The 18,796-nt window shown below is 53.8% G+C and overlaps 1 protein-coding gene across 1 annotated transcript in view; it reads right to left on the minus strand.

Moving 5' to 3' along the window:
* The window catches only part of AGRN (agrin), a gene marked incomplete at its 5' end in the record, with an annotated part of 124,487 nt that extends 109,720 nt beyond the window's left edge, over window positions 1-14,767 (minus strand). The window contains 2 exons of the mRNA XM_082328862.1: window positions 6,122-6,383; window positions 14,729-14,767. Coding sequence (XP_082184988.1) covers window positions 6,122-6,383; window positions 14,729-14,767 — 301 coding nt within the window. The remainder of the gene's footprint in view (window positions 1-6,121; window positions 6,384-14,728) is intronic.
* Between the last annotated feature and the right edge of the window lie 4,029 nt (window positions 14,768-18,796).

The following is an 18,796-nucleotide window of genomic DNA, read 5'->3' on the forward strand; positions in this document are numbered from 1 at the left end:
ATGCCGCTTCCCTGTGCAATCCCACCAGCCAGGAGGTGATGTACCAGCCCTGGACCAGCACCGATCAGTACCTAGCAGTTCAATGGGAAAACACAGCACAGAAGGAGGTGCAGAGCCTGCCAAAGCCCACAGCTCCCCTCTGTAGCACAGCCGACAGCAAGCCACGGTCCCCCTCCATGTTATTAGAGGAGCAAACAAAGGAAAAGCAGAACCAAGAGCACATGGCCAGGGCCCAGCACTTGTCATAACTGCACAGCCGGCACCGCCAAGAGATACGCCGTCTGTGCTGCTGACCAAGAAGCCCTAGCTGAGCCCACAGAGAAATGCAGCAGGATGTGCCAGAGTGGAAAGTGGGGCCAAAGGAGCCTTCCCAGACCAGTAGCCTCCCACACCAGATTAAAATTCCATAGGAATTTGCTAAACAAATCGACTCTCTTAGCTACTGCCATAAACCCATGGGATGTTTTGCATTACTACCACGCAAGAGAGGGAGGAAACAGACCCTTATGCTTGGCCCACGCACAGGGCCCCCCACGCTAGCAGCGAGAGCGTCTCCTGCAAACACTGGTCCCGGCAGCACAGCTGGCTTCTGCAGCAACAGCCATAATACCTGGCTCCATCCACCCTTGAAAAGCCAGCATCTCACCCATAAGTCAGTCCCTGCTCTCCCCTGTGCCCGTCTCCAACATGGCAGCCCCGAGAGGGAATCTGCTCCCACCCCGGCAGCCAGCGGGGCTGCCTGCTGTGCCCCTGCTGCCCAGCCTGCCGACGGGGAGGCAGGATGGGGCCCCCAGGAGCGTTCGGTGGTGGATTCTCTCCTCTCAGTTTACTACATTTTACAGCTGCTGGCTAACTCTCTCACCCTCCCGAGACGGAGGTGTTGATGCTGTTCTCATTATCTTCTATTCAAAACAGAGCCAAGAAGAGGAGGGAAGGAAAAAAACCCTTCTTTAAGAAAGCCACACACTAACCCTCTTCCAGACCCCTCCCTTGCCTGTTCTGAAGCACAACAAAATGCCAGGGATGGATTAAAAAGAAATAGTTGCAGGGGTGCAGAAGGGCTGCAGAGAGACCAGAGCATGGGAAGTGACCACAGCCCAAATCACCTAACGCAAACCCATGCCAGCAATATCCTTGCTGAGAGGAGCCTACTGTGCATGCCGTACAGTCTCTGTAAGGAGCCTGAAAAGAAAGTTTTGCATGGGCTGGTTTACAAGAACAAAACGTCTCAGTTCTATGGAGGCAGAGACCTAAAAAGAAAGGGAGGACAGAATAAAAGTGAACAGGCAGAAGACAAAACGGAAGGGACAGTGTAACTCAAAGGGAGATGCTTTCAAAGCCGTCCCACTCCCAAGCAGACATGGGAGAACTGAGGCTGCAGGACTGGATGCAGTTCTTCCACAGGAGCAATTAACAGGGCTGCCACAGAGATGAAAAGTCAGAGGAGAGTTCTGGACTGGCTAGAATCACAATTTCAATAAGAGCTAAGTGACATTGTTAAACATATGGAGCATCTGCAGCACACTGCATGTTGAACGCAAGCCAGAGTAGCTAGCTTTATTATGGGCATCTATACGGAAAGGAGTTTCAAAGGCCTGCGTGCTAGTCTCACAGCAGCACCGAGACACCACGTTAGCCCCCTCCAGTCCCTAGGCTGGGTGACGTACAGCACCCAAAGGTGACCATCGCGGCACAACGCGCACCCGCCTCGCTGCCTGCCCAGAGGGAGCAGCCCTGGGCCCACGGCCACACCGGGGCTGGGGGAGGCAGCAGAGAAGCTACCGAGCACCGCGGAAGCACAAGCGCAGCACTAGCCACGACCACTAGCCTAGGAAGCCAGCAGGTAGTCCAGAAAGGCTTTGAGACAGCTGCTATGTGTGCACAGAGGGTCAGTCCTCAGCCTTGCTCTCACTGCTGGAATCATTCCCATCGGGGTTGCAGAGCATCGCCCCCAAGACTGGCAGATCCATCCTTACCAAAAGGCTTAACAACCCCCCCCACTTGGTTCGTGGGCCCTATTTTCCATGTCACCCGAGAAGCTGAGGTGACACCGCACTAGTTAAAGCACAGAGCAAGAGTTTCTGGCAGATATATTGGACATGTTGCTCTGGGACAAGGGTCTCAAGCCACGAGCAGGACCTCCTGTTACAACAGCATGTGCTTACTGTACCCAACACTACCAGGTTTCACGAGGCACTGTACTTGTAAAGCCAACCTACGTGGCTTTTCTCAGGAGGTTCAAAGTCCACACACATCTCCAAAGCTAGCAAAGCAGTCTCAGCTGGGGCAGTTGCACCAGCATTAATGCAAATCATGCCACAAGCAAGGCACTATTTAAGGCGAGCTCTGGGTTCTCATTAACCAAGGCCCTAACAAAGGTTCAATCTGAACTTCCTTCCACCCAGACGGCTCAGCATGGAGTCGCCACGCAGCCCCTCCCATGCCATACAGAAAAATCTAGATTTTCTTCAAGTGCAGTTGCGATCAAAGTGAAATACAAGAGACACACACAGGGGAAAAATCTCTCAGGGATTAGTCAGCTGTTGAACTCCAGAAGAGCGTGCTTGATGGCGTTCTCAGGGGAGAGCGAGGGGAGGAAAGCACCGCACCTAGCACGGAGCCCGCTGGTGGCGTGCCTTGGGGAGCTCCAACACCTGCGCAGTGACTCCAGCCCGCTTCGTGCAGTACCAGCGTTCAAGGCACAAATACAGCGAGGCTGCGGCTTCTCAGGCCAATTCTTTCCCCGGGAAGCTCCATCCAGATATCTTGAGGAACAAGAGGAAATCCACTCCTGGTGCTGCGCGGCGCTGCGTGCTGCTCGGGGCCGGCTCCCTCTCCGTGCATTCCCCCGCAGAGGCACCAGAGCAAACATCCTCCTTCGCCCAAGGGCCCAGTCCCAGCCTGCGCCCCAGCCTCCTGCGCGAGCCCCAGAGCTGCTCCTCTGCCATTCAGCACCAAAAAACTTCCCTCCAGGCACCCTCAGTGCTGAAGCCAGTTCGCAGAGCTTAGCTGAAGTCTTGTATTTTGCCTACAGCTGGTCAAAGCATTTTTACCACAATTAAGTGTAATCAAAGCACACTGTTTTTACTCTAACCTGAGCTGTTTCACAGAGACGCCCTGGTTTGAACTCCCCTCTTAAACAGGAAAGATTTTGATGTCTAGGATTTTTCCAAGCTGGAGCAACAGGAGATGAAGATACTCAAAACATTCATGTTTTTCCACTCAGCTGCCACCATTCTTCCAATTCTTTCTGCAAAAGCACTCAAAGGTTTGTTTTTAAACTCAGATCGCAGCAAAGAGCAGCATTCTGGGCAGCTTTGCTTTGAACCTTCCTGTGGGGAGCTGATGGGAAACAAGTCCTGGAGCTAAATTCTCAGACTCGGAGCTCAGAAATAGTTCCCAGGGTGGCAGGAGCAGGTTCTCATGCCTGGCGTTGCACGGCCTCCCAGAAGCCAGCAAGGCAGCTGCACTGGGCAAGCCGAAAGGGACTTTCACAGACCTCAGGAGAGGCCTGAGCTTTGCGTAGGGCTCGAGGGAAACCAAAATTTTGGGGGTCCATTTGTTCTATGCTTTCTACAGCAAACCGGCTAGCACCCAGCATATAGGATACTCATGCAATGACCAGGCTTCCAAGATGTGGGAAGAAAAGCAAGTCCACTGGACAGGACAAGAAAGGTGGGTTTATCAAAGCAAGCGAAACAGCTGCTAAGTCAGGCGGATGCCAAAATAAGAATCACTGTGCATCTCCCAAGCAACACTTTTTGACCTACCTGAGATATTAGTAATGCAAGTTTGCCTTGTTCTTGTCATTTCTCAGCAACACAGTCTGGGCAGGTCTCCATCAGTTCAGAGAAAATCAGGCCCACCAGACGGGGCAGGTTGTCGGCAGGCTGTTTTCCAGCCCTCTGCAGCCCCCGCTCTCCCCACAGCAGCCTGCTGGCCCCGAGCCGCCAGCCAGGCAGGCTGACCCTACCTCTGCATGCCGACAGCCTCCCGGGGAGCCATTGGGAAGAGGGGCCTAATTCCTTAAAGGAAGCAAGCTACGCAACAAGTGATCTTCAGAAAAGATGGGAGTCCCAGAAAGAATCATCTGCTACCTGGCATCAGGAAAGGTTAATCTAGCAGGGAGGAAAGATAAACCCACCTATAACTGCATGGACCTGCAATTTAAGCACACGGGAGGGAGAGAGAGTTTAGACATGCCCAGCTTTGGCACCTTCAACTCCCTTGCACAACAGCATGGGAGCAACACCAAGCAAATCCTCCCTACGGCACTGCATCAGAGGGCATGCTTCTAGACAAACACATCCACTTACAGCCTGGTGCACGCAGGCACTTCACCCTTCTCCCCTCCTGGGACCAGGACACCGGTACAGCTGCAAGGTATAGCACACTGGGAATGACAGTCCCATCACCACCCTGGTCCTCTGCAAGAAAAGCTGTCCGGGGCTAGGATGTGTCCCCGACCGCAGCAGGTCCCAGCCCAGCTCCCCAAATGCAGCCAGCCCCGACACACCAGCGGCTGTAACGAGCATTACACCAACGCAACACCGGTTTGAATCTTCCATCACTAAAGGCAAAAGCAGGAATGGGTCCCAGTGATAAATTCTACATTGTATCTACACTAATAGGAGGAAAACTAGATCTCTCATCATCTCCCAGGGGTCTTAAGGGACAACATCCTTCACCACAAACGGGAACCACCTAGCTCAGCCACCCGAGCTCACATCTAGCGTGCGCAAAATAAGCATGCCAAAGAACACAGCAAACTAGGTGAGGGCAGAATTCTTCCAAATGTTTGCTCAGGTTTCACAAAACCAACCACGCACACACTCTTCTTTCTCCTCCCTCCCCGTCCACGAGGTGCAAGGAAGGAGCAGGACTGATACCTTTCAAGCACAAGAAGCACAATACCTATATACAGGCAGAAAACCGCCAGTGTTTTCTCCCCTCTTACAAAAACCACTCGAGACGGGTGCCTCTTGGGAGCCACTTTGCTGAACTAGCTCTCTCCCAGATCAAGAGCTCGGTCATTTACCTCTGTCAGCATTCACAGCTGGAAAAGGGGGTTATGGCCTCTCCTCTGCACGTCCAAAGGGGAGGAGGGAGCCAATCTGCATGTTTATTTGTTGTCTGTGCAGAATTCCTGCATTCCTTCCCCTGTTTACTCATCTGCTCTCAGGACATACTCAGACCCCAGCAAAGGGGTTTTGGGGCACCACATTCCCCCATGAGCTCGGAGCTCTTGCTGGAACACAGGACAAGCATAAAGGGGGAAGAGAGAAGCCAGCAAATGGGTTATTACAGGAGTTACGTTTTCAAGGTGGTTGGGCAACAAGTAGAAGAAAGATCAGTTCTCTCCAGATCTGCTCTCCATAGAGGCAGATCTCCACACCTGGAGGTCTAAGATACAGGGCTTCACCACAACACAGAAGCATAACTCATACCCGCCCAAATCACTTAGCTGCTCGGCTTGGTTCTGACTTAGTTATACCTTGGAGAAGCAAGCTTTACCCCCAAGCAGAACTCGGCTGGCTCCTTGGATCCCTACCGGAGTCCACGAGGCTGACTTAGCAAGCAAGGGAGCTCTGAGACAGAGGAAGCTAGGGGTGACTACCATGAAGGAAGGCCCTCACCACAGGATTAGCCCATAAATTTATTAGCTCTAAAGCTACAGGAGAATTTAACCCAGGTGTGAGGAGTCTAAATTCCCTAGTAAGTACCTGCCACACACTTGTGTCAGGACAGGACTTGCAATGGGGATGCTCCCAAACACATCGGGCTGATTACAGAGGGGACTGAGAACTTGCATCAAATCTGGAGCAAAAATAACATAAAATGACTTTGCTTGGCTGTACCTTTGTTGCAACAACTGCCTTTGACAACAAGGTCAATGCCAGGCACTGTCCCAATGACAAGTGAGTCTACAGAGCAGTATGACTCTACCCCAAACACATGTAGAACAGGATTGATCCCCCTCATCACCAGTGGGATCATTTGCCAATCGACCATTTACAAGCTAAGAGCCCAAGGTGGCCAACAGAGCCAGGGCTTGGCTGCTGCTGCGTCTGCGTGCTCAGAGCACCCCAGGGGAAGGCAGGCACCCGTGCTCCAGCCTCACCTTCCACACAGTGCTCCACCTCCTCCAGGTTGCGCAGCGTTATCCGCATGAGGCTGGAGTTCAGCATCAGCTCATTGCGGTGTGCCGGCCACATGTACTGTGGGGCAGGGTTGACGAAGAAAATCCGTGTGTCCCCAGTCGAGACTTGGTTGTCGCAGATTAACGGGTCCCCGAAGCCACCGATAACCACCTTGTTCCCACCATCCAAGAGGATCTCATGAGTGACGATGTCTTTGCCTTTCAGATAACGCCAGACTCTCACCTTGAACGAGAGGGAGAAAGAGCACGTGAGACCATTTCACAGCCACAAACAATTGGCACCTTCTGGCCCAGTTAATTTTTATCACGTTGTCACAAGATGCACAGGAGTGGTTCAGGTTGGCAAAGCCTTCCAGCAGAGCTAATTTCATTAGCCATCCCTCCAAAAGCACAAAATACATAGGCAAGGAAGACTAAAGCACATACTATTCTTTCTGCCAAAGCTGCACCCAGCTCTCCAGCCCAGGTACTCAGCACCCCGGCCCCTTCCCCACGCAGTCTCGTGGGGAGCAAAGGGGGACAGGGCTCGCGTCGCAAGTGGCCCCTCAGCCACGCAGGTTCTCCAGCGAGGGACAGAGACCCCTCGTCCCCCAGTGCGCATCTCTCCTCTTTGCACTGGGACACACTGCCCTTGGCGCCGAGACCCAGGATTTGCCTTCAGCTGGGCCTGCAGCCTGCTACCAAGCGCACCGCCAGCCCAGTCCCTGCTGTTAGGGGCTCAAAACAGCCTGATGCTGCCCAGCACCAAACCCTACCTCGAGCCGCCTTGACTCCCCTCCCCGGAGGCCCTCTCTGCCCACGGGGACACATGAGCCCAAAACAGCCCTCTCCTTCCTCTCCTCTCATCACCCACCCTGTCCCCACCCTGAGTGCAAGCACCCAGCAAGCCCCTGCTACAAAGGCTCCCGGGGCTGGCAGAGGGGAGCAATGCCCCTTTTCTTTGTTCGGGCAAGAACAATGGCTCCAGATAAGCTGCCGCTTCTCAGCAAACACTTGAAGGCCACCAGCAGGCACAGCTGCTTCCAGAGACCCAGAGACCAGCCTCCCACATGGCACAGGAGAGCCCAGCGGGGCCGGCAAGGTGGGGGCCAGCGGAGCGCAAGCAGCCAGGCAGAGGTGGGTGGGAGAAGGGCTGAGCGGACCCCGGCAGCCGCTGCGGCACAGCTCGGCTCAGACCAGGAAGGCTGCTCACGAGCTTCCCTGGCAGAAGGAGAAGCCTCTGCTGCTGTTTTGCCTCTGCTGTACACGACCAGTAAGACAGAGGATGAGCTAACCAACCTTTTCCCTCCGATATTGTTCTAACCTTTATGCCCACAAGAGCCATTTCAGTTGCCACATGACTGGCTATGGCAGGGAACACTGCTGTCCAACAAGGGACTCTGCACTTAGCCAGGGGAAGCTGGCAGAGCCTCACCCAGGAAAATAATTTATTTAAAAAAAAACAATAATCAGAACTGACCTGATCCTGCCCATTACTAATAACAGAATACTAATAAAGAATTCCAATTCATAGCAGGACTGGACGCTTGGACAGAAGTGAGACCCACCTCACCTGCCACCGACCCTTTCCACGTACATGAGCTGGAAGCCTGACACCCGCAGACACAGGCCACAGGCTCGGGGACACGATTCGAGCCCCGTCAAGGGCAGCATGCAAGTCTCAGCCTTGCCAGAGGAACCCCCCTTCTTCTCCCAGGCAGCATCATTCAAGGTGACAGACTCCAGCTGGTACAGTTCTCCCAGAGATATCCTGACTCGCAACAAAATCTCAGTGGCGAAATGGATCAAGGGAGAAGAAAACACTTCGGAATTAAAAAAAAGCTTTGAAAGGAACATTAAATGGCTGGAAGCCCCCAAGCAGGGAAGGCTGCACAGTGAGAGAGAGCCCCGTCCATCCACGGGGGAGGCTCTGAACAGTGGCACAGGAGCCTTAACACAGGGGCAGGGGCAGGTGGGTTGGGTGAAGGAAAGAAGGGAGTCTTCTGGCTCCAACAAGGCCCTGGTACCTTGGGAAGATAATGCTCCATGTAGAAATGTCAAAGGCAACTTACATTCCTATAAACGACTAAAAAAACCCCTTTGCGTTAGCAGACTAGATTTGCTAAAACACATGGAGGATTTGGCAGTAGGAGCCCATTTCTTCCTGAAGTTTGGATGAGTAAAGGGAAAAATAAGTCCTGGCCACAAGAGTTAGTGCCGCTCTCCCCCCTTCCACTGCCAGCGGTCCTAGAGCAGCCTCCCCGGGCCGCACTGCCGGCTCATCCCCCTGCCCAAAAAAGGCACGATCTGCACACAACTGCAAGCCAACCTCTCCCCGGTGCCACGCTCTCCGCAGCAAATTGCCCAAAAGAAACACCCACACAGGAGGGAAGAAGCAGCCCTAAAATGAATCTTTAGTGCACATGGGACACCGGAGGCATGTCCCCATTCACTCCCAATAGATTAGAAATCCTCCTACTGCTGCTGCCATCCCATCGCAGGGGAAACGTGACACAGAGCCGAGCCGGCGAGTTGCACGGAATAGGAACAGCTCATCAGAGAGCTGCCTGAGGTTTCAGCCTGGAGCAAGGGCAGCTCACTCGCAAGGGCGGCTGCCGCAGTGCATGGGTATTACTGCGACTGCAGGCACCCCTGGCCTGGCATGCTCAGAGTCTGCTTTATCGCACTCTCTGCCAGCATCTCCTCTCCTACGCCGCGGCCTGAGGACCCAGTCACCTGCATTCTCCAGCTGTCTTCACTGCCCAAAAAGCACGTCAGCACACCGTGCCAAGCACCAAAGCAGTCAGGGAGGAGGTGGCTCAAAGATAAGGGGGCTCTTGACCCCCTCTCTGAAACAGGCACACACGTACGTACTTTAAGAGTGCAATTCCAAAGGGAACGCGAGTGGCAGAGAAAGGATGCTCGCAGGCCTGTGAGCAGACGGGTCTGTCCTGACCTTGGGGGACACTGGGGGTGGCAGACAGTTGTTCACACTCCAGCTTCCGTGCTTGACGCAGGCGTTGCGGTGGGGGGACTTGTTACAGTTGAGGAGCAGACATTATCCCACTCTAGAATGAACCATTTTTATAGTTATCTGCAACTGCAGCTCACTGGCCTCTGCCCTGCACAGCCCTTCAAGTGCACTGCGTCCCCTGTGGGCTTCTTTGAGACCATCCAGAGAAACTCTTACTCTTTGCCAAATACATCCATCCCATTACTCAGTGGCTACAGAAGACACGCACAAGGATCTGACACTGCAAAGTTCAAATAAGAGGGTAAAAACATGTTGGGGGCTAGGGGGAATATGCAAGTCTCACAGCCTTTAATCAGTCTTGCAATTTTTTGAAGCCCTAACTCCAGAATTTCAGGGGTGTGAGCTCAACACTATCTCAGTCCTGATCAAGAGGCTTCAAGGTCCACAATGATGCTGAGCTGAACTCCCACACTGCATGCCTGCCACGACGAGGAGCGGGCAGCTACGGGTGCTGGGGCAAGGGAACAGGGCCATTCCCACCACCAGAGCAAGCAGGCTGGGGTGAGACCCTCCTGCTCAGCACAAAATTCACCTGTCAAGCAGAAAAAGGGAATGAATTTAGTGTTGCTCTACTCTACAGGTGCAACTGAAGGTTAAGGACAAAGTTTAGGCACGTATTTTATTCTCAGATCCTCCTACTTCTCACACCTTCTCCTAAAGGTGTAATATTTGCCCACCTTGGAGAAGGACTCGGACTTGATGGGTCTCAGCTCCCACCCAGCCCAGCAGGTCCTGCAATCCGAACAGCAGCCACTGCACATCACCGAGGTGAGCCCTGTTCTCCTGCATACCTGAGATCAAAAACCATCCCAGGTATAACCACCAGTGTGACAGCTCCTCTTTGGAAGCTGCACATGTCTTAGCTGCCCCCAGACATGAGAGTTAACTAGAGACGTTGCACCCATGTGCTCTCAGACTCATTCATCTTCCAGCATGGAGCCAGCTCCCCTTGGGCCAGTGCTAAGCAATGCCACAGCAACCAAAGGACAAGCAGTAGCTTATACGCAGGCTACCGTCCCTCCCCACACATTCCAAGTCCAAGCTGCTGGGCAGGGGTAAGAAGAGGGGCTGAGAAAGCAATGCCTTCAAAGCCATTTGCACAGCCTATTTCAGCCCGAGAAGCCTGCTTGAAAAGCTGACTGCTCGGCTGTACCCAGCCCTGCCAGCATGAGCTCTTTTCTTGAGAGAGATGGCAGTCAACCAGCAACCAGAGGGAGCTTCAGATGGCAAGGGAGGGTAGCTGTGACAGGCAGCTTTCCTCCCTTCTGATCTTGCGGGAATCCCGGTATTGACACAGAGACATCTGCTCCACCACACGCAGGTGGTGCCACAGGAGGCTGCTCCCTTCAAAGAGCCAGGCTGGGGCCACCTGCGAGCATGGCACCTCAGGTGAGCCGAGGAGGCAGGGTGCTAAGGAGCACAGCTTGCACAGCTTTACTGCAAGCCTGCACTAACACAAGCCTCCTGCTTCCTCACCCGGGACCAGCTGTTTCTCCAGCATTTTGCAGCAGCACAGCTCCCTGTGGTTGTGCTTCTCCCCACAGTCAAGTTAAGACACCTTCCCGCAGCCCCACCGGCCCCACCTCCCCTTCCTTCGGCGGCAGCCTGCAGCCCGCGGGGCAGGCGCTCGCTGCAAGGAGGTGAGGTGCACAAGGCAACCAGGGCAAAAAAACCCAGGAACACAAAGGAGACAAAAGGAAAAAAAATACGCCAGGCAGGCAGAGAGCACAGCCTGAGGCTTGTGCTGAAAGGTAGCAGTCGGGCATTTTCACAGCTAGGTCTAAGGGGGAAGAAAGGCTAAAGCCTACCCCCTCTTCTGAAGCAGATGGTAATTTGAGTTAATTAGCATGGGTGTTCTAGTCCTACACCTCAGAGCCAGGGAACAGCATTCACAAGCAACATCAGAGTCCACCAGCTTTCTCCCCACCCTTATCCTCTATAATGAATGGATGTGAAGGCACCAAAGACCAAGCAATTACCTGTAGGGCATCCCATTCATCATCACACACAATTAAGACTTTGTCACTGGTGACTCACCGGCTACATCAAGGATCGGGGAAGAAAAGGGAGAGAGAGAAAACATTAGGTTGGAACCTAGTTCCAAGAGGTCCCTTCCCTGTAGCAGACTCACTCACTCTTTTGCCAGCCAGCACATAAAACAGTGGATTAAGACTGTTTTACAAGACTCCTGGCAGCTACAGGGAGGCAGAGCAAGAACAGCAAAGACTTTATTTAAGCAGATCCTTGCAAGGGTATATTTGAAGTGCAGCACAAAACCAGAAAGTAAAAGGATTTTCCAATATGCCATGGGGCTCCATCCCACAGTAGGGAATGGGACCACCTGTACAGGCACGCGCGGTGCTCGCCAATTCCTGCCAGGAGGATGCTTTGAGAAATGCCAGCCTTGGTCTTGTAAAGAAAGATGAGAAGTTAGAGCATCGCCTCCTCAGGAAGAGAGCTGTCCCTCTGGACAGAAGTAAAAAGGGTCACCACTAGATTTCAGCACTTCTTAAAGACGAAGGCTAGCATCAGCTCTGCTTGCAGCTTCACACACAGCTCTGGCAACTCCTTCCCTCCTGACCGCACGTCGTCCCTCTCCCCTTGCTCGTCACTCTCGGGGCCTCTCCCTGGCAGGAGCCGGCTGCCCCGTCCCTAAGCGCTAGGAGAGCGCCGAACCCACCTCCCCCAGCAACTTCCCCATCCAGCCCTGGCTGGAGCACAGCCGCCCTTACCCCCCAAAATACGGGCTCTATTGTTTGGAACAGGATCCACATCCTTTTCAACACTTCCTATAGCACATATAGAACCTGCATTTGTCCTATAAATAGGAGCTCTCTTCATAAATATCAGATCCGACCAGAACAAGGCACATCAGAAGACTCGAAAGCAGGAAGGGACGATGCCAGCGCACAGGCTGTAAATAGGATGGACAGCAGCACCGCCAGCTTGGGAAGAGCAGCGAGGCCAGGGCGGCAGCCAGGAGCAAGCACAGCGCCCCGGTTCCCACGTCAAACCCCTCGGTAAAGCAGCACATCAGCCAGCTTGAGAGTCAAATTTGGGAGTTCTGTCAGCCTGTTCTTCCTTGTTATTCATCTCCTCTAGCAAATGAATGGCTGGTAGCTATTTAAGGGTGTTTATCTAACATTAACTTCACATTTCTTCTAGAGTTGTAATGTGCCTATCTTCATCTATCAAAGGCTTCAGCTGGGAGGGTTTAGAGTTTAACTAGGATGAACAATACACTAATGCAGCACTCGCAGATATTCACGCGCCTGCTCCCTCGCAGACCACCCAGCACCAATAACACTTGCTATTTTGGGTGTGGGCTCTAGGGAACTCCTACCACACACTTGGCCCTTGCCTTTCCTCTTCAGATAAAGAAGAGCCTGACAAGAGATAACTGTGGTATTTAGAGGTAACCCCAGGGCCTAAGGAAGGGTTACCGAGTATGACGGCGAGGAAGCGGACGTGTGTTTGCTCACCAGCAAGGTCCCTCCTGCACCTCAGCTCGCTCTGGCTCCACAGGGCACCAGGGTCGGTGCGAGGGCCGGAGGAGCCAGCGGTCAGGTTTAATGCCCAAACTTCCCTTTTGGAGTCTAGGCGCTTGGTAAAAAAACCAACCAAACCAAAATGCAAGTACATCTAACCCTGCAACCCAGCATCAGCAGAATCCACAGGAATTTCAATACTTTGAGAGATCTTAGAGTGAAAGAGGCCAACAGCTGCTGCAAAGCTATGCATTTACAGGCCATGAGCGTTACGCCCTGCTAAGTCACAGTTAGGAGAGATTTATCTGCTTTCAGGTCCTTAAGACACCCCAAGTCCCATTTCAAAGGTTTTTTCCTGCAAAGACACTATGCACGTACAATTCAAAATTACATAGAAGAGACTGATGTGTAGGTAAGGGGCTTGGAGAACCCCTGTTCTAAGAAAATTACTAAATGTCACAGCATAACCGGGAGAGCCGGCAGCACCGCCACAATGAGTGGGATGGGCACTTCCACCCAGGGCAGCAGAGAAGGTTTTTCTCCTTTCACTTTCTTTTACAGGACTCCAGGAGTGAAAAGGCATCTTGGGGGCAGGTTCTGGCCTTCAGGTGCTGCTCTGACACTAGTAACGGGCAGAAGCGGAATCCCACCGTTAACTCCAGCCTAAGTAGCACAAGCCTTCTGCACAGCACTGCTCGGGATGGCTCAGGGAAAGGCGGGCGAGAGACTCTCTTCCCAAGCTGGGCAATGCAAACTGTGTTTCAAATACAGCCACCACCTGCAGACCAGGTTCTTCCCCACAGGTCGCTCCCTGGCTGCTCTCACTTGGACTTGATTGCACCCTCTCAAAGGCAGAGCAGATTCACCATCACAGGAGCACAGGCAAAACGGTTTTCCTGGCCCAGTCTTGCTCGGATGAAGCAAGATGAAGCCACAATTTTACGCTAGCCAGACACCTCGCCGCGTGTCCGCAGCGGGAGGAAGGAGACCTATTTCTTAGATGAGCATTTCTGCCTCATCACTAGCCTCACTGGACCACCTCCTGCCTGTGTGGCAACCCTTACCCCAGCGTCAGGTGGCCCACATCCATTCAGCCATATGTGCCCCAAGCTGCCGCAGGACACCGGCTGCTCGCCGCAGCTTATTAGTTTTCTACATAGCACCCAGGATGTGCCAGACGCTTTGCAAACATACGGTCTCTGTGCTAGCCTGGAGGGTCTGTGATCTAATTTACAAGAGCAGGGTACAGATTGTACCATGCGCTATCGCAAGGGGCAGAGCGGTGGGAGCAAGGGTGAAGCAGCGGGCACCAGCTGGACAGACAGAAGCTGTTCAACTAGTTTACTGGGCTGAGAGATGCTCCAGAGCAGAGGGCAATGCCATGGTATAAAGTTAACCATCCCCTGCACAGGCAGACCTGTCCCCCCAACACACCGCTGTGCATCGCCCCAGGCCCTGCTCCGCACTAGGCACAGGACCGCGGTGGTTTTTAAGGATGGGCAGAAGAGGGGATGGGGAGGAGAGGAAAAGGCAACGTAGCAGCACGTCCTCGCAAGCGAGATTCCTGCCCTGGGAAGGGTTAAGCCGTGCAGCACGTTTTCTGACAACCAGGCGGATGGTATTTCAGGTTGCTCAGTACTTCACCGTCTCTCAGCTTAGGGGGGGAGAAGAAAAAAAAAAAAAACAAAAAAAAAAAACATAGCCAGAGGCCAGATTCGTAGTTAAACAATAGCTTGAGCTAGAGGAACTCAAGATGCTGCTAAAGTAAACAGGGAGCTACGGGCAGAGCCAGCCAGCGGCTGCGAGCACCTTCCCCGCAGCCCAAACCCTGCCGGAGCAGAAAGTTGGGAGCCAGCTCCGCATCACGGGAAGGAGGGAAATGCCCATAAAAAGCAACCTTGAGAGATTCCCCCTCGCCCCAGCTGCGGCAGCTCCAGCGGGGAGAGACTCCGCAGTCTAAAAATACATAATTACACACCAAAGCTCCAGCGCGTACAATAAAAACCACATGCGCCCGCCCCAGAAGGCGCCTGGGGGGGGCCGAAAGTTGCCCCGGCCCCCCCTTACCTTGCAGGAGTAGGTGTGGTGGACGGGGTCCACGTTCATGATCTCCTCCACCGTGCCGGTCAGCACCACGTTGGCCTCCTCCTCCCGCCGCTCCAGCTCCCGTTCGGGGCAGGTCGCCCCGCCGCCGCCCAGTCCGAGCCCCAGCAGCCCCAGCAGCGCCAGGGCGAGCGTCGTTCGCCCCGCCATGGCCCGCCGGCCGCCGGCGGCTGGGCTCGGCCCGGCCAGCTCCGCTCCCAGCCCCGGGCACCCCGACGGAGCGGGCAGACAAAGCCGGCCCCGCTCGCAGGCAGAGAGAAGGGCTACTTTTGTTCGAGGAGGTGAAAAGGAGGAAGGAAAGAAAGAGAGGGAGGGAGGGGAGGGGAGAGCAGGGGAGGGGAGAAGGAAGAAAATCCCAAGAGGAGGAGGAGGAGGAGGAGGAGGAGGAGATATCTCTCCCCCGAAACCGCGGCCCGGGAGAAGCGCTCGGTCCTCTGCCTTGCCCCTGTAAGAAAGCCCTCAGATTTGCATGCAATCTGAATTGCTGATAAGGAGGGAGCGGGGGTAGGGGAGAGAGGAGGCAGGCAGCCAGCCGGGCAGCCAGCCCTGCTGCCGGCTCTTATTGCGGAGCTGCCGAGGACGCCACCCCCAGGAAAGGGAGCTCGCATCAGGTTAATGGATAATCAGCGCGCCAACGTGAGGAGACTTTTAAAGGTGTAGGGACCGCTGCCGAGGGCAGCCTGCCTCCCCGCAGCCGGCTGGAGAGCCGCCGCCCCCCCCGGCCCTGTCCCGGGGTCCCCCGGCCCGGACCCCGCACCCCCGGGGATGCGCAGGGCTGCGGGGGCGCGGGGCGGCTGCGGGAGGGGATCGGGCCCCGGCGCTTCCCCCCCCCCCCCGTCACCCCCAGCTCAGCCCTGGGGGGGGACAGCAGGGCCCGCTCCCGTTTTCCCTGGGGGGAAACTGAGGCCCGGGCAGCCGGGCTGTCACCCACGCCCGGTCCCTCACCGTCTGCTCGGGTACCAGGGGAGATGGTGCTCAGGGCTTCCCGCACCTTGCCCACGCCCGGCACAGCCACCCTGTGTCTGCCCCTGGAGCGCTGTGACCTCCTGCCCTGGCTTTCTCCAGGGACCGGACGGGCAGTTTTTCCAGATGTCATGTGCAGTTACTGCAAATATAAAATGAAAAGTTAAGTGGCACCAGGGGAGGGATATTGTTTCTCCCCTCCATAAATTACCCGTCCCCTAGAGGCATTTTACAAGGCTGTTTTACTTGATGTCCCTAAACAAGTCCTGTTGGTGACCCGGGGCCGAATTACCCATCGCCGGTGCAGTTTAACCACGCCAATGCCAGGATGCCAGTAGAGGACAGGACTGATGTGCGTGTTCCGATGCACAGCAACATCCTGCATTGCAAGGCTCTGCAGATGACCATCCATCCTCTGTGTCCTCCAAGCGCTGAGCAGTGCTCTTTCTGCTGTTTGCGCTCTTTGCCCCTGCAATTGTGGATGCGCCAATCCTTTTTTCTCTCCCCTGGAACATAAACAGAAATTAACTACAAGATAGGAATAAATGAATCTTACTGAGTGTTCAAAATGCTGTCCAAGCCTACCTTCTGCCTCGAAGAGGACAAAATACCAGAGATTGCATAAATCTGTCTGGAGGTATCACAACTGCCGTGGGTTTTACAGGGAAGGCATACTGTACATATTCTCTCTTAAACCGTGCACTTGGCATTTCCACAGTGACTTTGGTCTCAACGCTGGACCTGTTCTTGCAAACCCCGCACCCTCTTCTAGATCCCCTTCTGCTCAAGGCTTCAATTTCTGTCCCGTAAAACAAAGTGCCCAGTTCAGCACCGAAGGAAGGCTGCCCTTCGCAAGCATGCGGTATTTAATCACCTCAGTGAGGACTTCAGAGAGACAATTTTCAGAAGAAAGTGGCCCGCTTAGGTCTGCAGGAAACCTGGCTTCACCTGGCGGAGCTTAACTCTTCTAAACCGGCCTGTCTTCTGTACCACTCCTGTAGAAACCCCAGGGAGGAACGGTCCCTGTGCTCTCCCCTGCCGAGAGAAAGGTGCCGCAGGGCAAAGGGACCCAAAGCAGGATCCACAACGTCAGGTTTTCTGCCCGTACCAACCAAAAAACTTCACCGAAATGTGTGCTGTCGGGATGAGGGGCCGGGAGCAGCGTTCAGCTGCAGCGGGACGACTCCGTCATAAGCCAAGAGCAACGTGAAGTCCAGGCTCCGCAGTCGTCACTGGTACACGGCGGAGGTTTAGCACAAAGGGCTCCATTATTACATTGCTGCTATTATAAACTCAAGCAATCAGCTAAAAATATTTCAGTGCCTGGCAGATTATTTTTGCTATTTTAATTATTAATTTTTATTGTATTATTCGAGCGCTGCTCAACTGTAAATCACAGAAACAACCTCAGTTCAAGGTGGAAGAAACCAGCTGTAATATTCTGCTCCCACACTTTGTAATGAAGGAGAGGGGAAGAATTATTTACGCTGTGTTTGTACTATTTTCTGTTTGTTAGTTCTCTCCTTCTGGCCCCACCCCGCCATCTGCTTTCAAAGCTGTGAAGAGAAAAATGAATTTCGCAAGCTTTTCTGATGTATTTGCCCCTATATGGTCACTTCGAGTGGATTTACTCAGCCTTGGTGGCTTTCTGGTGGAGATGCCACAGGATCTCGGCTCTCCTTCCCGTGTGCAGGTTTCATAAAGTTCATAAGGAGCAGACAGTTGGTTTTTGCAAAGGACAGCACCAAAACACAAGCGAAGGAGCGCAGTCACTCCGAGCACCCCTCTTAGGGACAAGGCGCGCTGGGCACCGGCCCGCAGCCGCACGTTCCCGTGTGGCATCGCTCCGCCGTGCCGAAGCCTCACCCCGACAAGAGGAGAAACCCGCCAAGAAACTGATGGCACTGTGGGAAAACCGAAAGAAACTATTTGGCAAATCAGTGCACAAAATAAATAAACTGCGTAACTGACACAAATACATAAATCACTGGGGTTTGTCCAGGCTCTTTACAAGACAGCTATTGTAAACCTGGGGCTGGCAAAAACGTCTGTGAGTTAAGCTTACAAGCGGAGTAGCTGGGTCAGCCCCTGAAAAATCAAGAGATCTTCTTGGAAGACTGACAAGGACCTAGGCAGTGTTTGCTTTCTGACACCTCTGCATGCGTTTGGATTGCATTTCCAAGATTTGCTTGCAGGAGGAGCCTAAAATGTTGAGGGAGAGGAGAGGAGAGGAGAGGAGAGGAGAGGAGAGGAGAGGAGAGGAGAGGAGAGGAGAGGAGAGGAGAGGAGAGGAGAGGAGAGGAGAGGAGAGGAGAGGAGAGGAGAGGAGAGGAGAGGAGAGGAGAGGAGAGGAGAGGAGAGGAGAGGAGAGGAGAGGAGGAGAGGAGAGGAGAGGAGAGGAGAGGAGAGGAGAGGAGAGGAGAGGAGAGGAGAGGAGAGGAGAGGAGAGGAGAGGAGAGAGGGGGCTGTGATACTTGCAATCAGGTGCTTACAGCAACCAGCGGTTTCATAAAACCCCCTGGTGTTGTGAGACCGTTGCAGGCACTGGACGGCTGGGCAACGCGGGCCTTTAGCCACCTCTTTAACTCCGAGCCCTCAGCAAGCTGCGGCGATGTCTGTGGCATTTCTTACACATCTGAAGTTAACTGCTTGGTAAGGCTTTGCCTGATGGGGACTTTTCCCTCCAGCGGTAGCAGCTGTCACTTTTTCGACAGGACTGTAATTTTTTTCATGTCCTTTGAAGATTTTTCCAATTTTAACAACTCATGGCACAGGCAAATGAGCTTCTTTCAGGTTGGGCTGAGTAACTCTGTAAAGGTCTCTCATTTATTGCGAGTTATTGCTTCCTCGGAATGACTGTACAGACACTCCTGCTGCACTCAGCAGTTTCATGCCAGCATCTCTCTGCCGTTTGACCCCAAAGCACTTTCCTTTCAAGATATTTGTTATCACAGCTCTCAACCAAAGCTATCACAAGTGTCATACCTTCATTCTCCAGCTGCTTCCCTTGGTGGGGCCCTGGTGTCTGCGGGCAGGCGCTTGGTGCTTGCCGAGAGCAGATCCTTTAGG

This window comes from Platalea leucorodia (assembly GCF_965183815.1).
Source record: "Platalea leucorodia genome assembly, chromosome: 17".
NCBI classification, from domain to species: Eukaryota; Metazoa; Chordata; class Aves; order Pelecaniformes; family Threskiornithidae; genus Platalea; species Platalea leucorodia.